This window comes from Piliocolobus tephrosceles, chromosome 7 (genome assembly GCF_002776525.5).
Source record: "Piliocolobus tephrosceles isolate RC106 chromosome 7, ASM277652v3, whole genome shotgun sequence".
In the NCBI taxonomy this organism is placed as follows: domain Eukaryota; kingdom Metazoa; phylum Chordata; class Mammalia; order Primates; family Cercopithecidae; genus Piliocolobus; species Piliocolobus tephrosceles.
The window spans coordinates 29,375,551-29,392,378 of NC_045440.1; the positions used below are offsets into that span (position 1 = coordinate 29,375,551).

Consider the following 16,828-nt stretch of genomic DNA (forward strand, 5'->3'; position numbering starts at 1 on the left):
ACAGTGTCTTCTTGTGCTTCCTAGGCTGGTCTTGAACTCCTGAGCTCAAGTGATCCTCCTACCTCAGCCTCCCAAACTACTGGGATTGCAGTCATGATCCACCGCTCCCAGCCAGAACACTTTCTTGGTTGATGGGAAGTAGCTGACCATGGTATTTAGAAAGCTTCTTTCTCATTGATTAAAGAAGCAGTATTGAAATCATTGCTGAGGAATCCATATATTGTATTTACTTCTCACATGTAGAAGTGGAAAGGGAGGGAATACATTTGTTGCTTACTTTTTTATACCGTTACATGCATTGATCACTTGTGAGTTTTCTCGTTCAAACTTTTTAAAGCTTCTAGAGCTTTTTCTGGAAAAAAGTCATTTTTAAAAATCGCCGGTTCTAAAAGGGTAATATCTTATTCATCTTTCTGAGAGTGGAGTATGACGATTCATGAATTAGATACTTGCATCTTAACATTTGAGATAATTTAATTTTATTATTTTTCAGCTCGAGAACTGTATCTTCAGGCACCAAACAGCATTCTTATAATCAAGTACCAGTTGAATTAACTGCAGAGAAGAAGGTTTGTTTTAAATAAATTGTTCCTATATATTTCATTCTTTATTGATTCAACTTCTATTTAAAATTTTATATTTTAATTCCCTTCCAATTAAAGAGAAAATTGCATATATAACAAAACATAAAATTTGGCAAGAGAAGTGATGTGAACAGACTAAAATATGTGGTATATAATTTCTGGGGCTAATAAAGAATTGGAAGTATTTGAGAAAGGAATTTATTTGGGTTCTTTTAAACCTATGTTCTAACTCATTTGGCTTAGAGTGTTCACACGTTATAATACTTATAGTTGATCAAAAAATAAGCCTGATTCCTAAGTGTTCTTATTAAAGCTACACACACACACACACATACATTCTCTCTTTCTGTCTCACACACACACACACACACACACACACTTAAACTCACATACTTTCTTGCTTTTTTTGATCTAAGATCTTAGATAACTATTACAGATTAAATACTAATCCAGTGGCAGACTTCAGCTGATCAGAACACTGGAATAATAGGCAAGTATAGTGAATTACATTTTCTGGTGAACCTTTTCTGCTTTATTGAAGTATGCAGAATGTAATTGAATTGTTTTTATAACTTTGGCACTTGCTATATCTTAGAGCATTCTTTTGATGATTTATTTTCTATAGTTTTGGGAGGGATAAGACATTGGATTGCGTTTCTAACTACCTTTAGAACTTTAGAAACGGATAATTTAGGAGGTTATTCTCAGGTGATTTATTTGATGGCTTGATTATGCAAAGAAAAATTGTGATTGTGAGATTTTTGTTTCTTATTTTCTTCACATTTAAAAGGTTTTTGAAACTTCTTTTTTTAATGGACCTTTATATGTTTAAATGCAGTCTAACTTGGAGAAGTTATATTCTTACAAACCATGTGATAAGGTTTCTTCTGGGAGTAACATTTCTAAAAAAAGGTACAGAGTTCCATATTTCTATGTTCTATACTTACTTTATGAGTACTTTTTTTCTAAAGAGAAAGGACTGTCAGATGTTGGGCTATTTCATTGGCAAAAGGAAGTTAAATTTAAAACATAAGCCTTTCAGTATTAGAATGATCAAAGTGAGCTACAAAATAATAATGTTAATTTAATAGCTAACACTTCTTGGATATTACTGTTTGTCAGGCATTATGTTAAATGCTGAGAGCTTTATATGTGATATCTCATTTAATTCCTACAAGAGCCTAACAGCTGTTATTATTTATCGCCATTTTATAGTTGAAGATACCAAGGGTTAGGAAGTTAACTAACTTGTTCAAGAGCTTACAGCTAATGGCCGAACTGGCTTTCAAATCTATATTTGCCTACCTCTAGCATCAGGACACTATTTATTTTTATTTGCGTGAAATATATACAGGCCTACTTTGTTTTATTGTGCCTTGCTTTATTGTGACTTGCAGGTATTGCATTTCTTATAAATTGAAGGTTTGTGGCAACCCTGCGCCAAACAGATCGTCTTAGCCCCATTTTCCAACAGCGTGTCCTGTTGTCATGTCTTTGTGTTATATTTTGGTAGTTGTTGCAATATTTCTAATATTTTCATTATTATCATATCTATTATAGTGATCTATGATTGGTGATCTTTGATGTTACTATTTTAATTGTCCTGGGGTCCTATTAACCATGCCCACATAAGGCAGCAAACTTAGTAAGTGTTATATGAGTTCTGACTGCTGCATTGACCGGCCATTCACCATTTCTCTCCCTCTCCTTGGGCTTCCCTGTTCCCTGAGATACAACAAAATTGAAATTAGGCCAATTAATAACTCTGTAATAGTCTCTAAGTGTTTGTTTGTTTGTTTGTTTGTTTTCTCAAGACTGAGTCTCACTCTGCCGTTCAGGCTGGAGTGCAGCGGCGCAATGTCGGCTCACTGCAACCTCCACCTCCCGGGTTCAAGCGATTCTCCTGTCTCAGCTTCCTGAGTAGTTGGGACTACAGATGCTTGCCACCATGCCTGGCTAATTTTTGCATTTTTAGTAGAGATGGGGTTTTGCCATGTTGGCCAGACTGGTCTTAAATTCCTGACCTCAAGTGATCCCCCGCCTTGGCCTCCCGAAGTGCTGGGATTACAGGTGTGAGCCGCTGCACCTGGCCCATCTCTAAGTGTTTAAGTGAAAGGAAGATTCACATGTCCCTCACTTTAAATCAAAAGCTAAAAATGATTAAGCTTAGTGAGGAAGCCATTTTAAAAACTGAGATAGGCCAAAAGCTAGGCCTCTTGCACCCAATAGTTTCCAAAGGCAAAAGATCCTGAGGGAAATTAAAAATGCTACCCCAGTCAATACACCAATGATAAGAAAGCAAAGCAACCTTTTTGCTGATATGGAGACAGTTTTAGTGGTCTTTATAGGAGATCAAACCAGCCACAACATTCCCTTGAGCCAAAGCCTAATCCAGAGCAAAGCCCTAACTCTCTTCAATTCTCTGAAAACTGAGAGAGGTGAGGAAGTTGCAGAATAAAAGTTTGAGGCCAGCAGAGGTTGGTTCATGAGGTTTAAGGAAAGAAGCCATCTCCATAACATAAAAGTGCAAAGTGAAACAGCAAGTGCTGGTATAGAAGCTGTAGCAAGTTATCCAGAAGATCTAGCTAAGATCGTCGATGAAGGTGCCTGCACTTACAGACTTTGAATGTAGACCAAATACTTTCTACCAGAAGAAGAAGCTGTCTAGTACTTTCATAGCTCGAGAGAAGTCAGTGCCTGGCTTCAAAGCTTCAAAGGATGAGCTGACTGTCTTGTTAGAGGCTGATACAGCTGGTGACTTTAAGTCGAAGCCAATGCTCATTTAGCATTCTGAAAATCCTAAGGCCCTTAAGAATTATGCTGTGTCTACTCTGCCTGTGCTACATACATGTAACAACAAAGTCTTGATGATACCTCTTTAAAGCATGGCTTACTGAATACTTTAAGCCCATTGTTGAAACCTGCTTAGACAAAAGATTCCTTTCAAAATATTACTGCTCATTGACAACACTTAGACACCAAGAGCCGCAATGGAGACATACAAGGAGATTAATGTTGTCTTCAGGCCTGCTAACTCAACATCCATTCTGTAGCTCATGGATCAAGAAGTATATTAACTTTTCAAGTATTGTTATTGAAGAAATACATTTTGTAATGCTTTAGCTTCCATAGATAGTGATTATCAGAGAAAAGTTTTTAAGAGGTTTTCCGGAAAACCTTCTGGAAAATATTCTCTATTTTGGATGTCGTGAAGAATATTTGTGATTCATGAGAGTAGGTAAAAATATCAATATTAATAAGAATTTGGAAGAAGTCGATTCTCATTAAAATCAAGAGTTTAGTGATAGACATACTGAGTTTGGGATACCTGTGGAATAGTCCAGAAATTAATTTAAATATATGGGCTTAGTGTACGGAAGTGAGCAGCAGGATGTTTATATATCAATAGGTATTATTTTAAAATGTATTGAAATTTTCCTTAAAATAATACCTATACTTGATTTAATCAGTTAATTGGAAATTAATGGCTTATGACAAGCATACCAGCCCACACTCTTCCCAAACTCACTTTGCTGTTGTTCATGGAGGCTGTCATCTTTAAATCTTTCAGCTGATTTCTCTAGCGTGTGCCTTTTTATTTCTGAATGACATGCTTAGAATACTATTTTTTTGACTTACCAATTTTAGAAATTTTCTACTCACCTCCTATCACGGTAGATTTCCCCTCCTTCATTCATATATAATTATATTTCATCATATTAATAATTCATTTATATATTTGTAAATATAATAACAATATGATAATATTGTGTTTATATTATTATAACTACGCAAATGTTATATACATACTACTAACCCAACCATGTTATTATGACCACCCACTACCTTTATTTTTTTCCTCGTGTTAGTGATTGTCTTTGTGTTCTTTTCTTGGTTTTTAGTGTTCCTTTTACTAATTTTCTTTTTTCCTATTTCAGTCTCTCATTGTTTGTTTACTCATTTGGAGTGTTGCTTGACTTTTATCCCCTCCCACCTAGTGACATTTTAATTTTAGTCATCAAATTTTTAATTTCTAAGAATGCTTCTTGTTCTCTTCTTGTTTCTTCTTCCCTACCAGCTAAAAATCTATGATGTTATAACAAGGATCATAAATTGTATCCCAGTAGGTTAAGAAATCTTGGTTAAAACCTGTTGTATCCCAGTAAGTTGAAAGATGTTAATGTGTCGTATTTCTTTTCAAAAGCAGTTGGTTGAGGAAGAGAATGGGATAAATGCTCTTTTTAAAACACACCAATTTTGTGATGAACTCAAATTACAATGTTAACTTTACCATTATAATGAATGTTTTTGATCCAAAATTTTTAAAATCTAGGCTGTTGTCATTTAAATAACAAATTACCTTACTGGTATCATGAAGAGTAAATGTTAGTACTGATTTGGAAAGACATTCTCATTTAGGGGATGAAATAGAAAGTAAATGAGGAGAAAGAAAAGCTTTTATTATTTATTTTCTTTTAAATATTTTAGTATCATGGTGCAGTCACCAGAAAAATCTTACAGTTCCTCAGAACCTGTTATTTCGGCACAAGAGCAGGAGACTCAGGTAAGGCTTTTGTAAAAAGGTAATTAGTTTATGATAGGGTAGTTATGATTCTATGCATGCTTAAAATTCTGTATTTTGCCAGTATTTTAAAAATTGTTCTTAAGCTAAGAATCTGAGTTTATATTTCAGTTTATATTCATACAAAGGAAAAATGTGGTATCTGAAGCTCTAAAAATAAAGGACTAGATCTTATAAGTACATTTTTAAAAGTATTGAGTTGTTTCTTTGTTTTTTGTTCAGACTATGTTATATGGCAAATTGGTAGAAGCTAGGCAGAAACATGCCAGTGAAATGGATGTTCCCCCAGCTATTCTGGCAACAAACAAGATACTGGTGGATATGGCCAAAATGAGGTAAACTATCTTTTGCATGTGTTCTCATTTATTTCCTTCTAACAAAATTTATCTAAGTTGATAATATGACCATAGCTTCCACTGTCACATCTGGGAGGTGACTCAAATTCTCCCTGCTGTGATGCTTATCTCTTTGCCAAGCTTTAGTACCACATTTCTATATGAATAAAAACCAGTTACGTTTTCAGCAATCATATTCAATGTATGTAAAATCTAACTCATTATCTACCCACCCTGCATTTTATCCAAATGCCAAAATTCCTCTTTTTGGATTCTTTTTGATTATCATACCATCACATTCCTAGTCAGAGGTTCCTAATGCTTAAAACCTCTGATCTGAATTTTCTCTTCTCCAATATAAAACCTCTTCCTCTTCCTCCTCCTCCTCTTCTTTCTTCTTTCTTCTTTCTTCTTTCTTCCTCCTCCTCCTCCTTCTTCTTCTTCTTTTCTTCGTCTTCTTCTTTCTTCTCTCTTCTCTCTTCTTCCTTCTCCCTTCTCTCTTCTCTCTTCTCCCTCCTCCCTCCTTCTTCTCCCTCCTTCTTCTCCCTCCTTCTCCTCCTCCTCCTCCTTCTCCTCCTCCTCCTCCTCCTTCTTCTCCATCTCCTCCTCCTCCTCCTTCTTCTCCTCCTCCTCCTCCTCCTTCTTCTTTCTTCTTCTTCTTCCTTTTTTTCTGAAGACAGGTCTCACTCTGTTGCCCAGGCTGGAGTATAGTGGTGCGATCACTGCTCACTGCAGCCTTGACCTCCTGAGCTCAAGCTATCCTCCCACCTCAGCCTCCCGAGTAGCTGGGACTACAGAACATGCCACCCTGCTCAGCTAATATTTGTATATTTTGTACAGACAGGGTTTTGTCATATTGCCCAGGCTGGTCTCCAACTCCTAAGCTCAGGCAATCTTCTCACCTCAGTCTCCAAAGTGCTGGCACTACAGGTGTAAGCCACTGTGCCTGACCTCTTTTTCTTATTTAAATACTTTTCATACCTTTTGTAAAACGGGTTCCTTGTTGCCTGTCTGTGCCTTCCTCCTCCTTCTTAATGACACCACATTAGTTCTGACTGTTTTCCTTTGGCATGTTGCAGAAGCCTCTTAACTATTAACCCTTCATTCTCTCTCTCTGTTTCATCCAGTATATGAGTACCAAACTAAATCTTCCTTTATCATGTCTTACATCTGCTTAAATGGTTTCTTTCTAGCTTAGAATTCAAGGCCTTCCATTTATGAACTTACTTTTCCGTCTAAGTTACAGAATTTGAAATGGTTTATCTTACCTGGATTGTTTACTACTTGTTGAAGACCTGTTTTCAACTTCCATATATTTATTTACAGTGTTGCTTCTCCTTGTAGTTTCCTTGATTCCTCAAAACTCCTTTTAAGAAATTCTTTAAGATCCCGCTTTATTACTATAAAGACTATGAGAAAGTATTTCATGATCTTATCGGCGAAGTAATTCCTCTCTCTTGAATTCATAGAGGACTTTCAGATGAATTGGAAAGATGCTTCTCTGGCACTTACCACACAATGCTATATTATAGATTTTGTAATTAGTGGTAAACGTGTATTATTATATCTTCTAGATTTTAAACTCCGAATAAAGATATTAGCTCCTCGTCTTTTTGTGTGTTTCCCATAGCACCTAGCACAATGCCTCGTAAACACGAGGTGATTATTAAACATTTAGAAGAAGTTATTTCCCAAGAATAGTTGCTTGGTAATTGTATTCGTCTTTTGCTTCCTTTTAAAAAATTGTTTCTGTCATGTATACATATGTAACAAACCTGCACATTGTGCATGTGTACCCTAGAACTTAAAGTATAATTTAAAAAAAAATTGTTTCTGTCACTAAATTGCATCCAATAGATATTACTTGAGTGCAGAATTTTCTAATGACATTACACAGTGCTATATCTGACGCTAATTCTGTTGTTAATAAGTATTCTAAGACCATACTTTACTATTCAGGATTTTTTTTTTTTTTTTTTTTTTTTGTGTCTGTGTCTCACTCTATCACCTAGGCTGGAGTGCAGTGGCACAATCTCGGCTCACTGCAACCTCTGCCTCCTGGGTTCAAGCAATTCTCCTGCCTCAGCCTCCAGAATAGCTGGGACCACAGGCGTGCGCCGCCACCCCCGGCTAATTTTTTGTATTTTAGTAGAGATGAGGTTTCACTGTGTTGTCCAGGCTGGTCTTGAACTCCTGAGCTCAGGCAATCCACCTGCCCTGGCCTCCCAAAATGTTGGGATTACAGGCGTGAGCCATCGCGCCTGGCCCAGAGGAGATATTTAATGAAAAGGAGTAATCATTAGATCAGCAGATTTTTAGAAGGAAGGAGGGCATCGAATGTGTTCTTGGATATTGGACACAATAAGAAATACTGAGCTAAAAGTCTGAAGGAATTGGCGGATATACTGTTACAGGTAAACACTTTGTAGAAGAAAATAATGAATGAGACTTTCTTTTGAGATTTTCTTAGCCTCTTAGTTGTTCCCAGTTAGAGCCTCATACTTTTCATGACTATATAGATAATAATAAAATCAGTAATAAAATGAATATTTGATATGTTAACCTGTTGCTTTATGAGAATGTCCTGTTTACCAGTTAACAGTGTGTTTTTGTGGTGATGGGGACAATAGTGTTTTTATTCATAAGTTGGTAAAAGCACAAGTCTTTAAATGGTGGTAAGCAAAGAAAGAAATTATAAAACATGATTAGTTGTATTATACATTGTTTTGGTTGTTGGAAAAACTATACATTTAGAGAATCATTATGAAGCTGAACATCAGCTATATTGCCGGAGTGATACTATTTCAGTGGTTTCTTGACCTTTTTATTGTTGTTAAACACAGACCAACTACGGTTGAAAACGTAAAAAGGATTGATGGTGTTTCTGAAGGCAAAGCTGCCATGTTGGCCCCTCTGTTGGAAGTCATCAAACATTTCTGCCAAACAAATAGTGTTCAGGTAAAATACTGTGGTTTGCAGGAGCTCTTAGAGAATAAGCATTTTTTGTAACCATTTCAAAAGTACCCTTCAGAAGCAACATTTTCTCACTTTCTTTGCATTTCCATACTGGACACTTAGAAAATGAATTTAGATTGTTTTTACAGTCAATCTGTCATAAAAACATGTCAGTTATCTACTTTTAAAGATGATACTAAAAAGTAGTTGTCCAGGCTGCTGATGTCTTTCTATTTCATTGGGAGGTTTTGTTTTTAAATTGGAAACATTATTTTAGGTTGATAAATTACAATTTTACATTCAAATGTGGTAGTTGGAAATTAAAGCTGGAAAGTTATCCTTGCTATGAGTTGGTCCGGAGCTCAGCCACTTGCTTTCTTGGTTTAGCATATTCTCTAATCTCGCTCTCCTTCCAGTAATGCTGTCTTTTGATAGTAAGTGGATTTCATATTATTCTCTTCAGTTTTAGTAGTGTTTCCTTCATATCCTTTTACTGTTGCCTGTTCTGCCATAAGTGACCATTTCCCGAAAGATCATTTGGGATTTTCTCTAAACTCCACGTAGCAGACTCTATCGTGTGTACTCTGCAGAAGGTGAGGCAGTGGGGGATAGAGGGGAGACTGCTGGACTTGGAGTCTCAGAATCAGGACTTTAATTCTTCCTTACAGTTGTTCACCTGGTGAACCTGAACATGTCCTTTAATTTCCTTGGGTCTCCATTTCCTCAGCTACACAACGGAAACAACACTTCCTCCCCCACATCCGGGAAACAACAGATGACATTAGAAAAGTAGAAGACATGGGATAAGTATAAAACGTTGAACAAGTTAAACACATTCAAGGCAATATTAAGGGATTATTTTTTACTTCCAAGAAGCTCCTGGAAGCTTTGGGCAGGCACAGTTGGATCCTACTTTAGAAAAATCTTTCTCTAACTATAAGTAGAAAACCCTTCTGCTTTTTGAATGTAGCATTTCCCTCTTTTGATATAGAATATCTTTGGCAACTTTAAATTTTCTTTTTCATACTGTTATATAAGACATCATGTGAAAATTCTTATTTCTTACTGAGTTTTTAGAAATGAAATGATAATGTCTTAATGGTTTGGGAAAGAATATCATACCTACCAGTGGTAATTGAGTAAGTTCCCTCTCTTTGGACACTTGACAGTAGTATCTTCTTTCATGAATTAGTGATATTATTGAATAATGAATGAATGATCTCTCCTAACTCCCCTTCAGGAGAGGAAACTGAAGTAGGGGAAAAGGTAAATTCCCCAAGGGATAGGTATGAAACCTTTATGAACCTTCTGGATAGAGAAGATGACTGCTAATTTCTGTGATTAGAAATTATACTTGGGTTATTCTGCAAATTGAAATCATTTATTTTTTAAAATGTCAACTTTAATGTTTATTAAGCAAGTTTTGTTATTCATGAGTTTCATTAGCCTTTAATATATTTTTTAAATTTTGAAGTAAAATTTCTTGCTGTCACAATACACATTAAAAATTACAAATATGACACATATATTAAATGCATTAAGATGGCCAGTTAGGAAAAATATGCTAAAATATTTTTATATAAATACATTTTTTGAAAATTTTGAGAATTTATGGAACAAAGTAATGATACAATCCACAAATGTACAATTAAAGAGTTTAGGGATATCCAAAATACTTGGCAAAGTAATCTGAAATAATACTCTTAGGAAGGAAGGGCTACAATGTGATTCTAGTAAGCAAAAATCTAATCAAATCATACTGTAGTCCCAGCTACTCGGGAAGGTAAAGCAGGAGAATGGCATGAAGCCGAGAGGTGGAGATTGCAGTGAGCCAAGATTGCGCCACTACACTCCAGCCTGGGCGACAGAGCGAGATTCCGTGTCAAAAAAAATAAAAAAGACTGTATGAACATATATGGCATAAATATGTACAAATATTATTTATTTGAAAAAATCCAGGGGTAAGGGCAGGGTAGTTAGAAAATACCTAAGGGTGTTCATGAAATAAGATTGGCTATGAATGACAGTTGCTGAAACTGGGTGATGCCCATCTTACTCTCTCGACTTGTGTTATGTGTTTGATATATCCCACAATAAACCTTAAAAAAAAAAGATGAGTGGTCAATTATAGGAAGATATAAATAGAAAAGACAGTAAGGATGAAAGTTGGCAAAGCTTACCTAAGCACTCTTTAGATAAAAACATTTTCGCTGACTAGATTTGAATATTATAGTTTAATTGGCAAGGAGAATGCCTGAACTTAATCTTTGTTAAGAGACTACTTAAGGCACTATCAGAAGTTACCTTATGGCGAGGTGCAATCCCTCGTGCCTGTAATCCCAGCACTTTGGCAGGCCAAGGCAGGCAGGCTGCCTGAGGCCAGGAGTTACAAAACAACCTGGGCAACATAGCGAGACCCCACCTCTACAAAAACAATTTTTTAAAATTAGCCAGGCATGGTGGTGTTATCCTGTAATCCCAGCTACTTAAGATGCTTAGGCAGGAGGATTGCTTGAGCCCGGGGATTTGAGGCTGCAGTGAGCCATCATTGTGCCACAATACTCCAGCTTGAGTGATAGGAAAAAAAAAAAGCGTCTTTGTTATATTCTCAAAGTTTCAGGTGAGCTGGCTTCCTATATAACTCTTCTATAGGACAGAACATACTGGTTGGGGCCAGTGAAACTGTCCAGTTGTATGCCTCATAAGTTAATGAATTTGCTTTCTAATGTATACACTGATATTTATACACACATACACATAAAACCAAGTTCAATAGATGGGTAGTGCAACTCTACTCCCCAAAACCCAACTACCCTGTGATAAGATACATTAGACTTTTGAGATTGCATGGATGAGGACTGAAATGCTGGCCTAGATCATGGCGTTGCCATAGTGGGGTGACCAGTCTGAAGAGCCAACAGTGCTTCCTCAGTAAATACATATTTTGTCTTGATAGGATTTCTACCGATTGCAAAATGCAGCTATTCTGAAACTGTAAAAGAGAAACAGAAGCATGTAACACCTGGGAGTGTTTTATTAGGCCCACCATATGCTCAGAACATGAAATCTCCGCTGCTAGGGTTATTTGATTGAAATTGTCTTTTGTGTTGATGTGAGAGTTTAGTTCTGAGATTCTTCCCGATGTAAAATGTAATCCCCCAAAAGGTTTGGCAAGCATGTTTTATTGCCTTGGGTCAGATAATTCAAATTCTAACATTAGGCATCATCTATATAGCATGTAAAAAGTAAAACAGAAACATTTATGTTTCTCACCAAGCAGTAAATTAATACTCAACTAATACATTTCTTAAACTCCCTAATAACAGAGTATGGAAACAAAAAATGAATTTCTTTCCAAAAGAAAAGCTCATAGATACGTTTACTCACATATGTATACATAGTAGAGTAGATCACATGATAAATAACCTTATAAAAATGATACCAATAGCATTCATCAAGAGACGAGGCACTTCTTTAAATTATTAATTTAGTTTGTTACAGATTTTATTATGGCTATAGTATGTTGTTTTAATCTACCTTTTATGTGTAGTTAAAAAAAAAAGTTGTCTATCTCTTTACCTTTATTTCAGCCTTTAAAAAGATTCCATTATTTTTTCATTAATCTTGTTTTTCAATCATTCCCCATTTTTTCTTTTAAACATTTCTTAAGGAACCATATTTAAGATTTTATAGAATACTTAGATTTCTAGTTGGGGTGTATCATTTAAAATTAGATGTGTAGAGAGAGTGTTATGATATATTTCGTTATGATATATTAGTGGTTATAGTACCTAAAATCGAATAGTGATTCTGTTTGTTCGTTCGTTCGTTCATTCATTCATTCATTCATTCATTCATTCATTCAATATTCACTTCCAGGGATTGGGGACTTACTTAAAGACAGAGTGGTTCACATTATACTTCCTTTTTTTAGTCCTGCTTATTGGTTAAAGAGAAGACTAGGAAATGTTTGTTATTACAAATATTTTGTTAAAAATTAAATTTGTGTGCTCTAACATTATTTTACCTTTTTAAATCAATACGTTAAAAATCCAACTTCTTTTTGAGCTCCCCATAAAAAGGGAATTATTTGTTGCTTATAGGTTTAACTTGTGTTTATTTTTTTCTTAATGGCTAATGATCATATTTATATTCTATTGTTATATTGATATTATTGATCATTTGTGCTACATTTAAAATTCTGTAGACAGACCTCTTTTCAAGTACAGAACCTCAAGAAGAACAGGAGACGAGTCTGGTAGCAAAAAATAAAGTATGCACACTTTCACAGTCTGTGGCCATCACATACTCTTTATTCCAAGAAAAGAAGATGCCTTTGGTAAGTGTGACTTTCAAGTTACAGGGAATTTTTTTAGTTTATTTAAACTTGTGTTTTATGAGCTGTTTAGTATTAAAGCTCTGACTTGGGATAATTTCCTCCAACTCTACAATAAATCTCAGTTTAATTTTAAAAGAGAACGTTGTTTTCTTTTTCTGTTAAGCCTCCCTGTTAAGTAATAGCAGTAAGTTTAGTTTGGCCATGAGTATCTTCTAGAGGTTGTATCGGAGTACTGATACACACATTTATAACTCAGGGATACTGCCTCAGCCATATTTTAAAATGGGACTAATAGTTTAAAAACTATAAATATTCACAATGTTAAGAAACAACCTCAAGATGCATTAAGAAAAAGGAAGGTGCAAAACAGAAAAACGTAAATGTATGTGTGGGCATATGCATGCTTATATAGTCACATATTCTTGTATGTGTACAAAAAATACATACTGGATCTCTGGAAGCATAGCCAAACAACTGGAAATATGTTTTTAAAAACTTGCTTTTCATTCTATCTCTTCTAGTACTGTTTTGATGCTCTTTGAAAACAATCTAATTGCTGTAACAAATAACCACATGTAGGCCGGGTGTGGTGGCTCCTGCCTGTAATCCCAGCACTTTGGGAGGCTGAGGCAAGCAGATCATTTGAGGTCAGGGAATTGAGACCAGCTGGACAACATAGGGAGACCCTGTCTCTACTAAAAATACAAAAATTAGCCAGGCGTAGTGACACGTGCCTGTAATCCCAGGTACTTAGGAGGCTGAGACACAGGAATCACATGAATCCAGGAGGCAGAGGTTGCAGTGAGCTGAGATTGCACCACTGCATTCCAGCCTGGGCGACCAAGCAAGCCTTGATCTCCAAAAAAAAAGACCATATATAATGTTTCTTCATTGATCTAAGATAAATCTTTAAGGCTGTTGAGGTTTTTTGTATATAAAATGGAGAGTAAGTTTTAATGGAATGTGACAAAATGAGACTTACAGTTAAGTTTAATTTGAATTCTCATCCTCTTGACATTAAGTTGATTTGTAACAACAGATATGGTCCAATGCCTGCTTTTCTATTGTCTCTGGTTCCATCCACTAGTGCCTATATTACACACCTTTTGTTCAGGTTTTATCATTTAAAATAAATAAGAATGAACAGTCCATAGCTTATCTTACTTACTGAATAAATGTTTTAATTTGACAGTCATGTTTGTTAAAGTTCCTTGCAAAAACCATTGTCCAAGAAACCAAATAATTCCATTATACTATTTTTGAAATAGAACACATAATAAATGGGAATTTTAAGTTCAATTTCTTAAGTAAATAATAACTTCTATGTACATGTTAAAAATGCCTGTATATACCTAATTTGACCATGTATGTATAGTAGAAATGAAAACAGTTACTAAGAAAATTTGGTATTGGCTCCAAATTTTCCAAATAAAGTGTATTCTCATGCTCAGTTGTAATACAGGGTTTCATGTGTTAGTTTGTGTATTCATGGTTAAAAATGTGAAGACTGTTATATCTTCATTTGTGGCTTTTGGTGTTATTTGGTTGTATTTTATTGTATGATGTGGTGGTATAATTGTTCTTACCTCCCAGGAGTCTGAGAGGGTCTTGCCAGTTAACCGCAGAATTAAACATGCTTAGTACTAATTAATCAGGAGCAATACTACAATTAGTTGGAGGTAATTTGAAACCCGGTATCAAATAACCCTGATATTATGCACACATGGTGCACACTTTTCCAGTAGACATTTAATGAAAGTAATTTAAAACCTCCCTTTGAAGGATGAAAAACTTTGCCTTAAATGCTCTATTCTGTGAAAGTGTCAACATTCATGCAAATACAGTCTAAATTCAGACTTTGAAAATGTATTGAAAGAGAGGATCATGAAATAAGTTAGAGCTGAGTGACTAAGCTTTCTGGGTGCTTAAAAGAATGTTTTACCTAATAAATATCGGAAATGTATTTGCAGCCACATTTGTTTAAAGAACCGTATAAATATGTAGCACTGTTCATGTGAAGTTCAATGGTAGGAAAATGCTGATACCCCTTGTGGAACTGTAGTTATTATTATTTTATGAATAGAGCCAATTTCAAACACCTATTAGAGTCTTCTCAGGAACCTTTTATAGAATGCATCTGGAGCGTTATGTTATCGCTAAGCATTTTAGGATTTGTCTTCTTGGAAATTCAGGTAACCAAACCACCATGTGTTATTTCAAGCGTATATAGTATTGGGTTACAGTTTACTGTGTTTTCAAAAGGTTGTAACAACTATTAGACTTACAGAGAATGACTTCTCTGCCACTAATGGCTTTCTAAAGTGAATAGAGAGGGGTGAGGATTGAATTCTTCGGTAAAGCTGGGTGATTTTGTTTTATTCAATACAGTTTAATAAGTATAAAAAGTAAAACCTATGGAGAACTATAATGGGGGTAGTTTTAAAGAAATTCTGAAAATGAGAAGTTTAAGTAAAGGTTTAGTTCATTGTTTATTTCACACTGAGCATTACCTGAATGTTTTGCACATTTTCTTTCCATGAGTGGAGTGGACACTTTTAAAGTTCACTGGGTTCCTTTGCTGTTCTTTCTCTAGAAGAGCATAGCTGAGAGCAGGATTCTGCCTCTCATGACAATTGGCATGCACTTATTCCAAGCGGTGAAAGCTGGCTGCCCCGTTGATTTGAAGCGAGCAGGCCTGACTCCAGAGGTTCAGAAGGTTATTGCTGATGTTATCCGAAACCCTCCCGTCAACTCAGGTGAGAAGCATGGCCTGCCTCTGCACCCTTAATGACTTGATGAAGTAAACAAGCAATCTACTAATATTTTTCACCTTTAACAGCGCTAATCCTTTATGCTATTATGAAAAGCTTTTGTGATTCTTTTTCTTGTTTTAGGAAAACAGTCTTTCTTCCCATTATCACTCAGAGAAAAATATACTGAGAAATTCTTTTGTTTTGTTTGTTTTTTGAGACAGAGTCTTGCTCTGTTGCCTAGGCTGGAGTGCAGTGGCGTGATCTTGGCTCACTGCAACCTCCACCTCCTGGGTTCAAGCGATTCTCTTGCCTCAGCCTCCTGAGTAGCTGGGACTACAGGCGCATGCCACCATGCCCAGCTATTTTTGTATCTTTTGATAGAGTCAGGGTTTTCCATGTTGGCCAGGCAGGTCTCGAACTCCTGACCTCAGATGATCTGCCCACCTCAGCCTCCCAAAGTGCTGGGATTACAGGTGTGAGCCATGGTACCTGGCCAATACACTGAGAAATTTTTATTTTCCTTTTCAGCTTAAGGTTACACCTTCCCCGCCATCCAAAACAGTGCTTTCATTGTTTCTAATTTCTACTTCATCACTTGCAAAAACCATCTTTTTCTCCACATTCATTCCCAGTAGCTTCCTTACTCCTAGTTCTTCCCTAAACCTTTCTGAGTCCTTGTCATTGGTTTCACTTGAGTAGCCTTTCTAATCAACACAGTCATTGGTATCAGTTACTGTGACATGGAAGGGACAGACCAAGTTCTGTGGGCCGCTGTGTAGAAGGATTTCCTGTCACTTTGCTGCAGAACCTCAGCTGTGCTGTGGAGAGCAAGCCCCTTTGCTTGCCTTGTAGAAATATTTTAAATTATTATCCTTTTTTTTTTTTTTTTTTGTGGTAACAGAAATAAATAGGAGATACGTTAGAGGATTTTCTCTTCTAGATGTATAAATACAAACTTGGGGTCTTGTAACTCAATAAATCTGATAAGTTTCTTTAGACTGTTAGGATAGAGCAGTGGCCATACCAAAAGCCTCATCTCCAAAGCTGCAGTGCAGATACTTTTTACTACCTTAAAGTTTTTTGCACTTGTGTACAACTTGTGAATAATTCCCCCTGAGAATTTGGAAAATCACTCTCTGAAAGCACAGTCAATACTGTGCTTAAATAGATCTGAGCGAACATAAGTCACTTAGAAGACAGGATTATTTCTAGGCTTGAGCGTGACTTGACTGAAGGTCTAAAGAACGAACACCTCCTTCACTTCCATTGATCACTGTGGA

General features: G+C 36.0%; 1 protein-coding gene across 7 annotated transcripts in view; it reads left to right on the forward strand.

Moving 5' to 3' along the window:
* Nucleotides 1-16,828, forward strand: part of WRN (WRN RecQ like helicase) — a 139,198-nt gene that overhangs the window by 107,443 nt on the left and 14,927 nt on the right. For 5 of the 7 annotated variants that reach the window (XM_023214601.2, XM_023214605.2, XM_023214606.2 and 2 more), the window contains exons 27-33: nt 494-569; nt 1,423-1,496; nt 5,073-5,148; nt 5,389-5,501; nt 8,345-8,459; nt 12,664-12,795; nt 15,389-15,551. In XM_023214601.2, the coding sequence (XP_023070369.2) occupies nt 494-569; nt 1,423-1,496; nt 5,073-5,148; nt 5,389-5,501; nt 8,345-8,459; nt 12,664-12,795; nt 15,389-15,551 (749 nt within the window). The other 2 variants (XM_023214608.2, XM_023214609.2) reach the window with 2 other exon arrangements.